General features: G+C 44.4%; 1 protein-coding gene across 2 annotated transcripts in view; it reads right to left on the bottom strand.

Moving 5' to 3' along the window:
* Positions 1-15,675, bottom strand: part of SOAT1 (sterol O-acyltransferase 1) — a 76,433-nt gene extending 60,758 nt beyond the window's left edge. For both annotated transcript variants that reach the window (XM_032393412.1, XM_032393414.1), the window contains exons 1-2: positions 15,472-15,675; positions 2,290-2,415 (exon numbers count right to left, since the gene is read on the bottom strand). In XM_032393412.1, the coding sequence (XP_032249303.1) occupies positions 2,290-2,407 (118 nt within the window). In that variant the 5' untranslated portion in view covers positions 2,408-2,415; positions 15,472-15,675. The remainder of the gene's footprint in view (positions 1-2,289; positions 2,416-15,471) is intronic.
* Positions 15,676-16,181: the final 506 nt, after the last annotated feature.

Raw genomic sequence — 16,181 nt, 5'->3', positions numbered from 1 at the left:
AGGGAGAAGCAGGCTTCCCGCGGAGCAGAGAGCCCGATATGGGACTCGATCCCAGGACCCTGGGACCATGACCCGAGCCGAAGGCAGTTGCCTAACAACTGAGCCACCCAGGCGCCCTAATCTAATTACGTTATTTGGGGGAGGGATTCTCATTCACTTAACATGGAACTCCATAAGGGCAAACACACACGTACTGATCACTGCGGTAGCCCCAGTGCCTAGCAGGGCACCAATAATTATTAATAGGTTAGGTGGCTGAAGGAATAAATATATGGATGGTGTCTAAAACACAGTACATAATGTTCACTGAATTCATTAACAAGAAAGGGCTTATTTTCTCATTTCTTTGTTACCAGATACAAGAAACTCTACGTAACATAAATCCTGAAGTAGACACTGCTAATTCCACTTGCATCAATAAAGCTCACCTCTGACATGTGCAGCAATTTACACACCAGTGTCACCAGTATAATGCGGCTGTGACCGGCACTTAAATCACAATGTTCCTTTCTATTCTCCTTATCAATTTATTTTTTACCTCTGTACCTTCACAATACCAGCATACGCACTTATAATAAAGAGAGCTAAAGAGATGGCAGTCCCTTCTCTAAAACACTGCATTTGTTATTGCATTAACTCACCTCAAAAATATTACAAGTCCAGGGCGCCTGGGTCTGTCAGTCATTAAGCGTCTGCCTTCGGCTCAGGTCATGATCCCAGGGTCTTGGGATCGAGCCCCGCATCGGGCTCCCTGCTTCTCCCTCTCCCACTCCCCCTGCTTGTGTTCCCTCTCTCACTGTGTCTCTCTCTGTCAAATAAATAAATAACATCTTTAAAAAAAAAAAGTATTACAAGTCTCTCTCACAGCTGCTGTAGCTCTTACTGATCTCTGAATCAAGTTAGCTGCTTTTTCTTTAGAGCACTGACTAATGAACCTATCGCATGGGCAAAGACCCTATCAATATCGTCGTCCTTAGCCACGTGGACTCTGGCAAGTCCACCCCCGCCAGGCATCTAGCTCATCTACAAGCTGGGGAGCACTGATGAAAGAACCACTGAGACGTTCAAGGAGGAGGCAGGAGTGATGAGCAAGGGCTCCTTCAAATATGCCCAGGTGCGGGACAAGCTGAAGGTGGAGGGACAGTGTGGCATCACCACTCCCATCTCCCTATGGAAGTCAGACTAGCCACCATGCCATCACCATCATCAGTGCCCCAGGCCCCGGGGACTTCATCAAGAATGTGACCACTGGACATCCGAGGCCAACTGTGCCGTGCTCATCATGGCGGCAGCATGCTCAAGTTCAAAGCCGGCATCTCCAAGAAAGGCACATCTGCGAACACGCACTGGGGCCTACACGCTGCGCCTGAAGCAGCTTGCAGCTCATGGCGGCCGTCAATGAGAGCGATGTTGCCGAGCCTACCTCAGCACCATGCACTTCCAGATCACTAAGAAGTGAGCAACTGCCTGAAGAAGATCGGCTACAACCTGGCCGCCGTGGCCTTTGTGCCCATCTCAGGCTGGCACAGCAACAATGTGCCCTGGCTGGAAGGTCAAGAGGACAAATGAAACGTCACCAGGGTGACTCTGCTGGAAGTCTCTGGACTCTACCCTCCCACCCAGTCGACAAGCCCCTGAGGCTGCCTCTGCACCTGGGATGGTGGTCACCTTCGTCCCCACCAGTGTCACCTGAGCTCAAGTCTGTGGAGATGCCCCACGACGCCTGTCGGAGGCCCCGCCTGGTTGACAATGTGGGCTCCGACATGAAGCATGTGTCCGAGAAGTGGCCGGAGACAGCAGGAACGACTGCGGAGGCTGGCCGGGCTCTGGCACAGGTGATGGTCCTCAACCACCCCAGGCAGACCCACGCTGGCTACGGCCCAGTGCTGGACTGCCACACGGCTCACATCCCCCGAACGGAGGGAAAACACTAACCAGCACTCGGCCAAGAGGCTGGAGGACAACCCAAAGCCCTGAGGCCTGGGGAGGTGGCCCCTGTGCAGACGGCCCCCAGCAAGGCCGTGCGTGTGTGAAGACCTTCTCTGAGTACCACGTCTAGGCCATTTTGCTGTGCAGGACATGACACAAACGGCGGTCCTTGGAGTTATCAAGGCAGCAGATAAGAAGTCATCCCCTGCCAGCAAGGTCCCCGAGTCCATAGTAGTGAAACATGTCCTCCGCAGTGTCCTCCGCAATCTTCACTAAAAAATTACTCCACATCCTACATATTTACTGAGTAAGGTTAATAAAACTTAAATAGCTAAAAAAAAAAAAAATTAAAAGCCTCACCATTACTAGGTGTCTCTAGGGACTCCTTTGAAGGGCTTCTCTCGTCTTGCTTTTCCTCCGAATTTTCCCTGGACTTTGACAGCCGTTTTCTTAGAGACGTCTTCTCTTCACCCACCATCGTGTTATCTAGGAAGTAAGACATAAAAAGCTTTTGTGGGAGAGGAAAACTTCTCCTTTCTTCCCTTCATACTGGGCTGGTCTGATAATCATACTGACGTTAAGACGGATTAACTGGAGAAAAACACATTTAATTTCATATGTAGGGGAGCCCATAAAAATATGGGACCAAAGCAGGCAACGCTGTATCTTTTCAGACAAAGAAACAATAAACATGTGAAGAATTGCTAAAACAAAGGGATTTGGAGTTGGGGTAGTAGTAAATCACTGAAGAAGTTACAAGGTTTGTTAAACCCAGCCTTCTCAGCCCTAAATTCCTTCTGTCTGGTGATAGGGATGTCTTCTACCCTCCTGGTACAGGGAGGGTATATTTCACATGGGAGATTTACTTCCTGTTTTCAGGAAGACAAAGGAGGCTCAGAGGGTCCTCCCTGCACTGGATGTTCTTAAGTAACCTTGATTCAAAATAATCAATATGCCAAAGTACATTTTTGGGTGGCATATTTTGCGCCCCTTCACTGTGAAGTATCTGACTTAGGCAAATGTCACAATATCACCATATTTAGGGGAGGTGAAAAACGACATATCCTGTTCCTTTTGTTTTACTTTAATCATGTTTAAGCATTTTCTGAGTACAATATACTATAACAAATTCAAAGAAATTAGTCCTTATAAAACAATTGGTTTCAAAGGTCCTTATTTAAACAAAGCCCCCATCCTAAAAGAACAATTTAGTTGAACAAGGCATAAGTATATGAAAAATTCAGAATTAAATAACAGGGGGCGTCTGGGGGGCACAGTTGTTTGAGCGTCCAACTCTTGGTTTTGGCTCAGGTCATGATCTCAGAGTCGTGAGACTGAGCCCCAAACAGGGCTCCATGCTCAACAGGAAGTCTGCTTGAGTCTCTCTCTCTTTCTCCCCCCGCCAATAAATAAATAAATCTTTAAAAAGAAATAATTAGATAATAGAAGGTAAGTACAAAGATGCTACAAAGTAGGGTAGAATTAACAGTCAAGTCAATGGTAAAAACAATACCTGAAGTTCAGAGATAAAAGAGCTCATGAAGAGATGCAAGGTTTCATAGAAAAGAAGGTATTTGAACTGAGTCCTGAAGGATGAGAGCAGAGCACTCCACGGATGAGACAGGGTTAAAACAAGGTCCTTCCAAGCCCTGTCAGGGGACCATGACTAATCAGACTACTTTAGTAGAGGACAAAAAACAAGCTTTTGTTGAGTAGCTAAAAGTTAGAGGACTCCACTGGGTGCTTTACATTTTCTCATCTAATCTTCGTAACTCTGCAAAAAAAGATGTTATTAATGGCAGTTCATATATTAAAAAAAGGCTCAAACTGTACTGTCAATGCCCTCTGCCCACACACCAGGAACATACCTATAGTTGAACAAGTTGAATTTATTAAGAACACGCACCAAGGGAAACTATGGGGAATCTCAGAATATCAAAAATGACTTACTTAGGATTTGGGAATTGGCTAGGTGATTTTTTGGAAGAGTTCAAAGAAGAAGGGGTTCACTCTAGTTGGGTACTGTCAGAAAGTGGGAACAATTCTATGACTGGGTATATCAACAAATCTCTTTAGGGAGGCTAAAGCTGTAACCAGTAGAACAGCAATAATCATTCACATTATAGCCTGGAGAAAGGGATATTGGCTATTTTGTGACTTGGACAATGTTCATGTTTTATCTAGGTCAAGACATGATTATGGCATGTTATTTTTGTCTTGATCCATTTTGGTCACAGAGTAGCCTTGTCTGATGCTGATATTCAATGAAATTGTTCATGTTCAACCCAGGAACACCAGGCTAGCTCACAACATCAAGGCCAGCTGACGGTACCAGCACAGCTCCAGGATGCCAAGGGCTGTTCTTCTCCTGACAGTAACTTGCCCAAGACCACACAGGGCCAGATTTGGACCTGGCTCAGATCCAAACCACAAACACCATTAACTCTCTGAATTTTTTTTAAGTTGGTAACAGAGAAATGGGAAAGGGGAAAAGACTAGAAAGGAGAGCCAGAGTTAAACTATAAAGGTCTAAGAAAGGAGGATTTTTTTTCAGCTAGGCAGTGGTGAGCCATTCTAAGCACTGAAAAATAGGATCACAGTCAAATTTTAGGCAGATCAATATCAACACAGCACAAGGTTGACTCCAAAGCAGTGTACGACTATGTTTTCATTAGTCTGAGGCAAAAAGAAAAATAATGAAGTCCTCATACATAATTTTTAAAGCTACATATTCTTAAATTCTAATATTATGGTCTTTCTAAACTTTTAAAATGTCCTTTCCAGTATGAAATGTAGTACATGGTGAGTTTGTTTTCTTAAGTATCCCTCCTTAGCAATGTAAACATCTGACTAATCTAGATCATTTCCCTTCTAATTTTTTCAGAAATCAAACAAATGAAACAGAATTATGGATCAGGTTGAAATTTTAGGAGACCAGTAAGATCCAATTCAGAGGAACCTAGGAAAGAGGTCAGGGCAACTGATGAAGTTAAAAGTGCTTTGTTAACAGTGGCAGAAGCCAGAAGAGCATCTAACCTCTCCAACAGAAAAGAGAAGTGACAACAGACAACTAAACTCTGGGGGATGCGCTCAAAGAAAGACATCAAGAAGTAGAGAAGAAATCAGGGAAGAAAACAATAGAGATACAAAGATGCACAAAAGAACCAAGATGTTCCAGGAGGCCTGGGGTGGTTCAGTCGGTTGTCTGCCTTTGGCTCAGGTCATGATCGCAGGGTCCTGGGATCGAGTCCCGCATCGGGCTCCCTGCTCAGCGGGGAGCCTGCTTCTCCCTCTGCCTGCCGCTCCCCCTACTCATTCTCTCTGACAAATAAATAAAATCTTTAAAAAAAAAAAAAAAAAAAGAGCCAAGATGTTTCAAAAAGGAAGGAATTATACAGGGGATAATGAGGAATTAAAAAATGATTGTACTTTTTTTTTTTTGCATCTGAAAAGGGACATGACGGGGACTATACTTTTGCATGTTTATGTGCTTCATGTGTATTTTAATCTCAATATAATCTGTAAGGCAGATATGTTATTTTATTCCCCAAATACGGTCTTTGGTCACCATGTCTCTCCCTATAGTCTTTCCCATCTCTAGAAGGCCGTTTCCCCTGTGCCCTTTATCTAGCTAACCCAACCCGCCCAGCAAAGTAAGGGTCACAGCTGCAGCAGTAGGAACACCAGTAACAACACAGCTTTGATTTAATGAGCAGCTATTACGTACCTACCAGATACTGCACTGCCAAGTCCTTTACGCTGTCAATCTTTACAACCGTAGGTGGCAGGTATTAGCCTCATTTTACAGGTGAGAGAAATAAAGTTTAGAGGGAATTTAACTTGCCCGAATCATATAATTCTCCAACAGCAGAACTGAGATCCAACACCAAACCCAGGGATTCCACAGCCTAGCCTGTAATCAGCAGATGACCTCAAATGACCTCCCATGCTGAGGTTTCTCTGACCACCATCTCTCACGTCACCCCCTCCTCTGCGGTCCCACTACACTCAGCGACACTATCTGCCTCTTACACTAAGCATAAGCTTCTCCAAGACCAGGACGAAATGGCATTTTCTCTTTGAAACCCTCAAATCCAGTGGGGGAGTATCTGGAGCATGACAGGCATGCAGTAGTACAGAGCTATCAGTTAATACGACCAGTTATTCTGACAGGATACAGTGCTCCTCACAGAGAATCAGGAGGAAAACATATGCTGGGGGGATGATAACAAGCATCATCTTTACTGTGAACAGCTTTCTACATCCTACTCATCAAGATCTATGACAACTGTTTTTTTTTTTTTTAAGATTTTATTTATTTATTTGACAGAGAGAGAGAGAGAGAGAGCGCGCACAAGTAGGCAGAATGGCAGGCAGAGGGAGAGGAGAAGCAGACTCTCCCCTGAGCAGGGAGCCAGACGTGGGGCTCAAACCCAGGACCCCAGGATCATGACCTGAGCCGAAGGCAGCCGCTTAACCAACTGAGCCACCCAGGCACCCCTATGACAACTGTTCTTAATCGGGGGTGGGGAGGGGTCCCCTAGACTTCTAAGGGTATGCAAAAACTTCAAATATTTCAGTAATTGAAATAATTACATATTTTATCACATAAAACAAGTTGTACAGGCTGACTAAAACAATGTTACTTTGCTTTTGGCTGATACTATATCATGCTGATTACATGTCGATTAAAAGCACTATATCAACATGATTACACGTTGATTAAAAGCACTAATTAATGGGGCGCCTGGGTGGCTCAATCAGTTGAACATTCGACCCTTGGCCTCAGCTTAGGTCTTGATCTCAGGGTCATGATTCAGGCCCCGCCGTAAGCTTCACGCTAGTTGTGGAGCCTACTTTAAAAAAGGTGAAAAAAAAATACTTAATAAAAGGGGCGCCTGGGTTGCTCAGTCTGTTAAGTGTCTGCCTTTGGCTCAGGTCATGATCCCAGGGTCCTGGGATCAAGTCCCACGTCGGGCTCCCTGCTCCGCGGGGAGTCTGCTTCTCTCTCTCCCTCTGCTCCTCCCTCTGCTCGTGCTCTCGTTCTCTAAAAAAAAATACTTAATAAAACAAGTTTGACAAATAAATGCTGTTTAACAGGCAAAAAAAAAAATTTAAGCCTGGATACCCTATAGAATGAAAACATTAAGAGAGTTCTTGGTGATGAGACTAGGAGCCAACAACCCAGTCTAGAGAAGAAAGCCTTCTTTCAAAAGCTAAAACACAGGTACTGAGCCTGCACAATTACACTGCCATAGTTTAATATCATTTTTTTTTAAGATTTTATTTATTTATTTGAGAGAGAGAGAATGAGAGACAGATAGCAAGAGAGGGAAGAGGGTCAGAGGGAGAAGCAGACGCCCCGCCGAGCAGGGAGCCCGATGTGGGACTCGATCCCGGGACTCCAAGATCATGACCTGAGCGGAAGGCAGTCGCTTAACTAACTGAGCCACCCAGGCGACCACACTGCCATAGTTTAAATCTACTTATTTTAGAAGTGAATACTAACTTCTTTGGCCTCAATATCCTCTACTTTGCAGGGAGTGAGAATTTCGAAGGCACAGGATTTGGTATCCCAACACTAAGAGGTAGTTTACACCCCTGCTCCGTCACATCGCTGTGTCCTCGGTAAATCCTCCAACCTCTCTGCGTCGGTTTCCTCATCTAGAACATGAAGATAAATACTACTGCACCGAGCTACAACAAAAGAAGACAATATACACTAAAGTGCCATCGTTATTAATAACCAAGTTTGCAAAATTAACCAAGTAATCTGATACCTACATATCTATCTCCTATATGATAAATGGCAGTCAAACAAACCATATCATCCCTCAAATTCTACTGTGTTTGCTTTTATGATGTACTAGATGAGGACAAATAAAGGGCCGTATTTATATACTTTCTCAAATGCAGCTCAAACACCATGTGGCTTCCAAGAAAATATTAACAAATTTTATTATTGTCATATATACAGACGTTAGGAAGGACAAATTACTTAAAATGGTTCACCTCAGGGCACCTGAGTGGCACACTTGGTTAGGCGTCTGCCTCTTGGTTTCAGCTTAGGTCATGATCTCAGGGTCGTGAAATCGAACCCTACAGCAGGCTCCTTGCTCAGTGCAGAATCTACTTGGGGGTTCTCTCTCTCTCTCCCTCTGCCCTTCCACCCCATGCTCTCACACTTGCTATCTCTCTCTCTCTCTCTGGAGTAAATAAATCTTAAAAAAAAATAGCTCACCTCAATTTTGATCAAATCCTCAGATCATGTGAATCATAAGATTATGAGGGTACATCTGAACCTCACTCACTTCCCCCCCACCACCACTAATTTTTCTACACTTAACTTCAACATCCATGTACAAAGATCCATCCAATACCCTGGGGCCTCCCAGCTCCTTGACTTTCTGTCTCCAAAAAGCTGTCCTTATGTTCCAGTCATACCTTCCCCTAGAACTTACTGTTAACCAACAATGGCACCATGTCCATAATTCTGATTCCCAGCAACTGAACCACTGATGTTCCCTCCAATTCCATTCTCGCAGTCTTCCCCATCTCAGATCATGGGACTAGCAGTCACTCTGCCCAGATTTGAAAAAAAACCTAGGAGTCATTCTTAATTCTTGACTTCCCTTTATCCAATCCAAAAGCAAATCCATCTTACTCTGCCTTCAAACTAAATCCCCAACTGTGAGGTCTTCTCACCACATCCACCACGTTCACCAGTCTAAGCACAGTCCTCTCTCACTGTAGTAGCCTCCTAACTGGTCCGTCTTCATTTTCTCCCTTCTGCTCTATTTTTTAACACAGCACCCAGACTAATCCTTCTAAGATAAGTCAGAGCAAATCATCCCCCTGATCAAAACCCTCCAAACAGTGGATTTTAAGTCCTCACCATTGTCTAGTAACTCTTCCATGATCCGCCACTCACCTCCGTGCCCCTCCCCCAGCACCCTCCACTTCCCACAACTCTCTCACTTGCTCTGCTCTAATTACTTTGGCCTTCTGCTGTTTCTTGGACAAGCCAAGCTCATTCCTACTCACAGGTCTTTGCCATTTCCTCTGTCTAGAGTATCTCCCCCCAGATACTGTCAAGGCTCTCTCCTTCACTTCATCCAAGTTCTCTGCTCAAACATCCCCTCCTCGGGGACTCCCCTCTCTACCATGACTAAACACTCTTGCACCCTCTTACCCTCTTATCCCTTACTTTGCTTTATTTTTCTTCAGAGCACTTACTGCCCAGCACCTTATAGCATTTATTGTTTATCAACCCCACAAGACTAGAATCCCCCAAGAAAAGTAGAATTTTGTCTTGTTCATTATTTTCTCCAAGTATCTAGAACCATGCCTGGAACACCCTGCACTTAATACACCTTTATTAAGTGGATAAAGTATTACCAAGCATTTTCACATATGTTAAGGGAATGAAACAATGGTCCTTCACGCGTCCGTGAAGAACATGAGAGTCGAAATGATGTTCACTTTTATTTCTACCTTCACCTATTAACACTAAAAGATAAATATAAAACAGTTTATGAGGACATTTACCCAGCTTGGGATTTAAATTATCTATATACACACACATAAAAATGCTCTGTTCTAGAGCTTCAGACTTCTCATCAGCATCTGCTTTCAGGACCCAATTCTAAACTTAGGTTGCCTAAGAGACTCTGAAAAACCATTTTCTGACAAATGCCAGGCTCTTTACTCCACTAGAAAATCTCTCAAACTTGAGAGATTATTCTCCTGAAATGATTCAAATAATTAGAAAAACATTAAGAATTGTGAGTTCCCTTTAGTGGGTACTTACTATTTGCTATACTCTCTGATAAAACCTTTGTGTACATTTGTGTACATTCCCTCCTTTAATCCTAACAATAACCCTATGAGGGAGGTAATCCTGTCTGGCATCTTCAAACAGAAAAAGGCAGTGACTGCCAGAGGCATAACTCTAGACGACAGTAAAGAAAGAAAACTTTATATATTTTTTTAAGATTTTATTTATTTGTCAGAGAGAGAGAGAGAGAGAGAGAGAGAGAGAGAGAGCACAAGCAGGGGGAGGGGCAGAAGGAGAGGTAGGCTCCCTGCTGAGCAGGGAGCCCAATGAGGGACTCAACCCCAAGACCCTGGGATCAAGACCTAAGCCAAAGGCAGCCACTTAAACAACCGAGCCACCCTGGCATCAGAAGAAAGAAAACTTTAAAAGTAGGAATCAACATTAAAAAGACAGAGCAAGAGCAGGTCTTTTAGTGAAGGACCGAAAGGGTTATGTTTCCTATAAGGCCCATAAAACATCACTGTATCAAATCAGACCTTAAAAGTTCATGCTCCAATGACCCTGGCACCTTAAAAAGGTTATGCTAGTTTAAACTTAGAAGGCAGGAAAAAACTTTTTAATTTGCAATGAAAAAATTTTTTAAGTTCTGACACTTAAAAGGTATATGCCAAGTATCTGAAAATTCATGTAGATTAAGCATCTCTTTCTACTATATTAGATAAATGTGTTGCAATAATACAGAGGTCTACCCCATTACACTGTTCACATGCACACGCACGTGCATGAGCACACACATACAGATATACACACCCTGTATCCAAAGAAGGTATAACATACCATTTAGGGAAGTCAAACAGGTCCTCATGGAGGAGGTGATATTAGAGTCAGAGTTCAAAGAAGAAACAGAAGTTTCTAGATATCAAAACAGGATGGGAAGGAGAGCACTCTATGAAAAACGTAAGTTCAGACCTTGGTGATGGATTCACTATTTCAAATATTTTATTGAGGTCTACTACAGTACCAAGCCCTGGGATGCAAAAATGACTACATAACAGCCTGTGCCCTCAAAGAGTGAAAACCTAGTGGGCAAAAGACATAAAAACATAATTATAACACCTAGCAGTATTACAGAACAGTAACTGAGATGTACAGGGTATTAAAGAAATACAGGCCTGGCGCCCAACAGAACTTAGGGGCAATTAAGAAAGGTTTCCTGAAGAAAGTAAAATCTAGGGGCACCTGGGTGGTTCAGTTGTTAAGCGGCTGCCTTCAGCTCAGGTCATGATCCCAGGGTCCTGGGATCGAGCCCCACATCGGGCTCCCCCTGCTTCTCCCTCTCCCACTCCCCCTGCTTGTGTTCCTGCTCTCGCTGTCTCTCTCAAATAAATAAAATCTTTAAAAAAAAAAGTAAAATCTAGGTTAAATCTTAAACGAAGAGAAGGTGTAAGGTTGGAGAACAGGGTACATGGAAGGGCATGAACAAAAGGTCAAGGACCCTCAGGGACTGATTAAAAGGAGTTTGCAATTTAACACACAAACAAGGAGCTACAGAGGTTTTTAAACAAGAGGCTGGGGGCGCCTGGCAGGCTCAGTCGGTGCAGTATGCGACTCTTGATCTCGGGTTATGAGTTCAAGCTCCACGTTTGGGTGCTGAGATTACTTAAAAAAAAAAAAAACTTTTAAAAAATTTAGAAAAAATAAACAAGAGGGTGACTTGATATTTGTCTTTTAGTAACATAATTGAGGCAACAATGTGGAGGATGAGAGATTGGCAAGGACAATTAGCACACACACAAAAAAGATAAGGGCCTGAAATTAGGCCCAATCGGCATATGATTATTAAATGAACAAATGATTTCACAAATTAGAGATAAGGGAGATAAATTTACAAGCATTAGCTGAGGCATCTAGGATATTCAGGTGGCTATATCCAGAAGGCATCTGGAAATATAGATCGAGTTTTCTAACTCAGCTGACTAAGGTTATGGGTGTGCCATTAAGCTAAGTAACTACAGGTGGAAAAAGGTGTAGATAAGATCAGTATGATGTGCCTGTGGGTCAGCCAAGTGATGATGAAAAAGCAGACAGGTGAACGTACAAGTCTGGACTAGAGACAAAGAACTGGATTCATCAGTGGCAGCAGCTATGGCCAAGGCACAGGAAGGAAATCTCCCGGGGAGAGACCATATATCAAGAAATAACTTAGGAAGTAATAAAGCTAACATTTCCCTAGTACTTACTATGGCTCCATTCAATCCTCACAACAATCTATGCAGTAGATACTATTATCCCATATTACAGGTTAAGTGATTTTCCCAATATTACAAGACACTTAAAGAACAGTGAAAAAGCAAGGCCTAGGAGAGATTGGAGGAGAACTGGGAGCAAGCAATGTTAGAAATCCAGTTAAGGGGCGCCTGGGTGGCTCAGTCGTTAAGCGTCTGCCTTCGGCTCAGGTCATGATCCCGGGGTCCTGGGATCGAGCCCCGCATCGGGCTCCCTGCTCCGCGGGAGGCCTGCTTCTCCCTCTCCCACTCCCCCTGCTGTGTTCCCTCTCTTGCTGTGTCTCTCTCTGTCAAATAAATAAATAAAATCTTAAAAAAAAAAAAAGAAATCCAGTTAAAAGATTCAAGAAGTTATCTGATCAATATCATGGAAAATTCAAGAAAGACAAAAAAAAAAGAAGAAAATAAAGGAGGGTGAGACCTAGAATATTTCACAATTTGGGGACATTAATAGTTACAATTTACTTTACTTGTACAATTTGTTTCAGGAAGGACAAAGAAATATACTGGATTAGGTTGCAAAATGAGTTGAGGAAGTAAAAACAGTGATCATAAGACTAGTCTCTCAAAAGGGCCCAGCAATAAAGGAAGCAGGAACTAATGTTTACTAAGCCATAACATTTACAGTGCTGGGCAGCAGGGCAGGTGCACCACATATCTCATCTAACATTTGCATTTTAAAAGATGCAAAAGATTCGGAAACACTATAAAGCCTGTTCAAAGTCACACAGCCAGTAAGTGGCAATGGAAACATTTATACTCAAGGTGACGTAAAGCTGACCAGAGACCTATTTTAAAATACAACATACAGACTGGAAAATTATTTAAGATTCCAATCTGTGCATTGGTTTTGTAATGTTTGGTGTGATAGTATCTAATTTGCCTTAAGAAAGCAACACAAGGGGCACCTGGGTGGCTTGGTCCAGTAAGCATCTGCCTTCAGCTCCGGTCATGATCCTGGGGTCCTGGGATCGAGCCCAGCATCGGGCTCCCTGCTCAGCGGGGAGCCTGCTTCTCCCTCTCTGCCTCTCTCGCTCTGTCAAATAAATAAAATCTTTATTTAAGATTTTATTTATTTGACAGAGCGAGAGCGAGAGTGCACAAGCAGGGGGAGTGGCAGGCAGAGGGAGAAGCAGGCTCCCCGCTGAGCAAGGAGCCCGATGTGGAACTCGATCCCAGGACCCCGGGGATCATGACCTGAGCCGAAGGCAGATGCGTTTAACCGACTGAGCCACCCAGGCATCCCTAAATAAAAAAAAGAAAGCAACACAAAATTGACTTGAGAACAAATGAACCATGTTGGAAAGAATGTCAACTTTAGCCTACCCACAGTGTACCTATTAAAAAAGCTTTCAGGGGTGCCTGGGTGGCTCAGTTGGTTAAGCAACTGCCTTCGGCTCAGGTCACGATCCTGAAGTCCCAGGATCGAGTCCCGCAGCAGGCTCCCTGCTCAGCAGGGAGTCTGCTTCTCCCTCTGACCCTCCCCCCTCTTGTGCTCTCTCTCATTCTCTCTCAAATAAAAATAGATAGGTAGATAAACAAACAAGCAAGCAAGCAAGCAAGCTTTCAGGGATGCCTGGGTGGCTCAGTGAGTTAAGCGTCTGCCTTGGGCTCAGGTCAGGATCCCAGGGTCCTAGGATCGAGTTCCACATCGGGCTCCTTGCTCAGCGGGGAGCCTGCTTCTCCCTCTGCCTGCCACTCCCCCTGCTTTGTGCTCTCTCTCTCTCTGACAAATTTAAAAAAGCTTAAAAAAAAAAACTTTCAAAAGAACCTATAAATCTATAAAACAAATAGAGTAACCAACTTACTCTCAGTGACCAACTTTGCTATGTCACTCTCACCTTCAGTGAAGGAAAAGAGAACAATTGCCGATGAATTTACAATTCAAAAGATAAAGTTTCTCCCCTTCCCTTCCAAGCAAAGACTTAACCAAGTACAACCCTACACTTATATATCATTATATCATTAAGTCATTAAATCAATTAGCTAAACTAAAGAACCCAAAATTTCATTCACATCTGTATGGTCAATATAATTATTTACCCTATGTGATAAATTTCAAAAAAAAAAAGATGTCATTAACTGGCTTTTGTTAAAAACTTTTTTCCATTTCCTTCCCAAAAGGAACAGGCACTCTTTCCTAGTTAACATTTTCCAGTCAAACAAGTTCCTTCCTCTGTTCTCCAACTCATTCATTCTTTCATTGTGCCAGGTGCTAGGCCAGACTGCAGTAATTAAGACATAAATAAGATGCACTAGCCCAGCCTTCATGAAATGTACATGCTAGCAGAAGAAACAATTAAAGCATCTAAGTGACATTACACTGCTGCTAAGGAAAACCAAGTACTAGGAGGGCTTCACAGAGACAGGTTGGATTTCCTACAGTGATATTTGAGGAATGTGTTGGATTTGGGTAAAGGAGAGAATGGTGCATTACAGGTGGAGGAAACACCTAAAGACCGTGAGATAGTAAAGAGGCTTTCTTAGAACAAAAATAAAACCAATGTGGCTTGAGCCTAGAGAGCCAGGAGGAAAGTGGCCCAAAATGAAATGGAGAAGAGGGGCAGCAGTATTTTGGTCTTTATTCGAGGAGAATGTGAAATGTTTTGAGAGTTCTAAGCATGTGAGGCATTGAGACACATGCATTTTTAAATGATTACTCTTGAATATATCAGAGCTCCTCCCAAAAGCCATTCTCATGCCTAGACAACACACAAACTTCCCTAACAAGTCATTCATGGAGATTACCCACATAAAGGGGTACAAAAAACCGCTTCAAGTTGAATTCTATGTCAAAGGAAGATACTCTGGGGAAAAAAAGAGTAGTTTAAACGATGGCAGTGACTTAGAAAGTGACCTGTGAACTTCATCTACATATAAATACGAAAAATAGCGTTTACAGTTGTTTCTCGGTTACAAATATCTTCCAAATACACGTATCAGAGAAACTGAATGGCTATTAACATTTAACAGTGACAGAAAATTACACTTTAATATTTAAAAATAAAATAATGAGCCTGATTAAAGGCTTTGGTGCCCAGACAGCTTTCTATATCTTGAGGTGCCATCTATCCCTTCACACACTTTTTTCCTAAATCAATTCCAGACTTCCTGAGCCCATTTTTGGTTTCGCTTTTTAAAGAATAAAATGTCTTCTGATTCATAACTTTCTTTACTACCAGCTTGAGAGATGCCACAGGATCTGGGGGGCACGTAACAAACCCCCAAGGTTTAAAGGGCTGCCAGCCATGCGGGCGCCCCACGGTAACTTTCCCGCCCTCCCCATCCCCCAAACTCCCCAGGACTCGCGGAGCCTCCCCCTCCCGCGGCTCCCGGCCGCCTCCTCCGCCCTTTGGCCCAGGGCAGCGCCAGGCCCGCCGGGCCGGAGATGCAGCCGCCACTTCTTTCCCCTTCCTCTCCGGCTGAGGCGGGTGGACCCAGGCGGGAAGTGAGGAGCGGATCCGGGAGCATGAGCATTACCTGGGGCCGGAGCCCGATAGCGCGGACCTAGTCAAGAAAGGCAAAGCCGGGTAGCCCCCACGGCGCGGCTGGTAAAAACGTGGGCGTCGGGGAGCTCTCCGGGTGCCCAAAGCCAGCAGCGCAGCCAGCCAGCCCCGCAGCCAGCGAAGATAAAGCTCCCCACTCCCCGGCCTCTCCGCCCCCAGCCTTGCAGCCCGCTACGCAGCGTCACGCGCACGGCCAGCGCCGGCTCGGGATTTCATTGGCGGTCCCTGTCGCCACCAGGCTCCGCCCACCGCCCACGGCCGCCCGCCCCTTCCCGGGCCCGCGGGTACCCAGAACGTAACGCCTACCTGGCCCCGGTGCCCAGAGCCGGGAGCTACGCGCGAGAGGGTAGTGACACCGTTTTGCGCCAGCGATCCAAGGTGCGGCAGAGAGGAGCCCGAGATAACTTCCTACAAGTCCGAAACGGCACCCGGCGTGATAGCTCCGGACCGGCGAGTCTGGAGCCTCTTCCAGAGACTCTCAGAAGCCGCCTCTAGAACCGTGGATCTTTGAAGTTGGAACTGACCCTCTAGGAACAAAATTGAAGCACTAGCCAGCAGCGTTCATCATGGGTTGCTTTAATGCTTTGTAAACTATACTTGACTGTGTCCTTCAGCACAGGCGAACTAGACAAGCAACCAGTGAAATGATGGGGCAATTAAGAAATTAAAAAGGAGACTTCGTAA

Source organism: Phoca vitulina, unplaced genomic scaffold, assembly GCF_004348235.1.
Source record: "Phoca vitulina isolate PV1807 unplaced genomic scaffold, GSC_HSeal_1.0 scaffold73, whole genome shotgun sequence".
Lineage (NCBI taxonomy): Eukaryota > Metazoa > Chordata > Mammalia > Carnivora > Phocidae > Phoca > Phoca vitulina.
The sequence above is the reverse complement of the archived record's forward strand: the minus strand, read 5'-3'. Positions and strand labels throughout refer to the sequence as shown.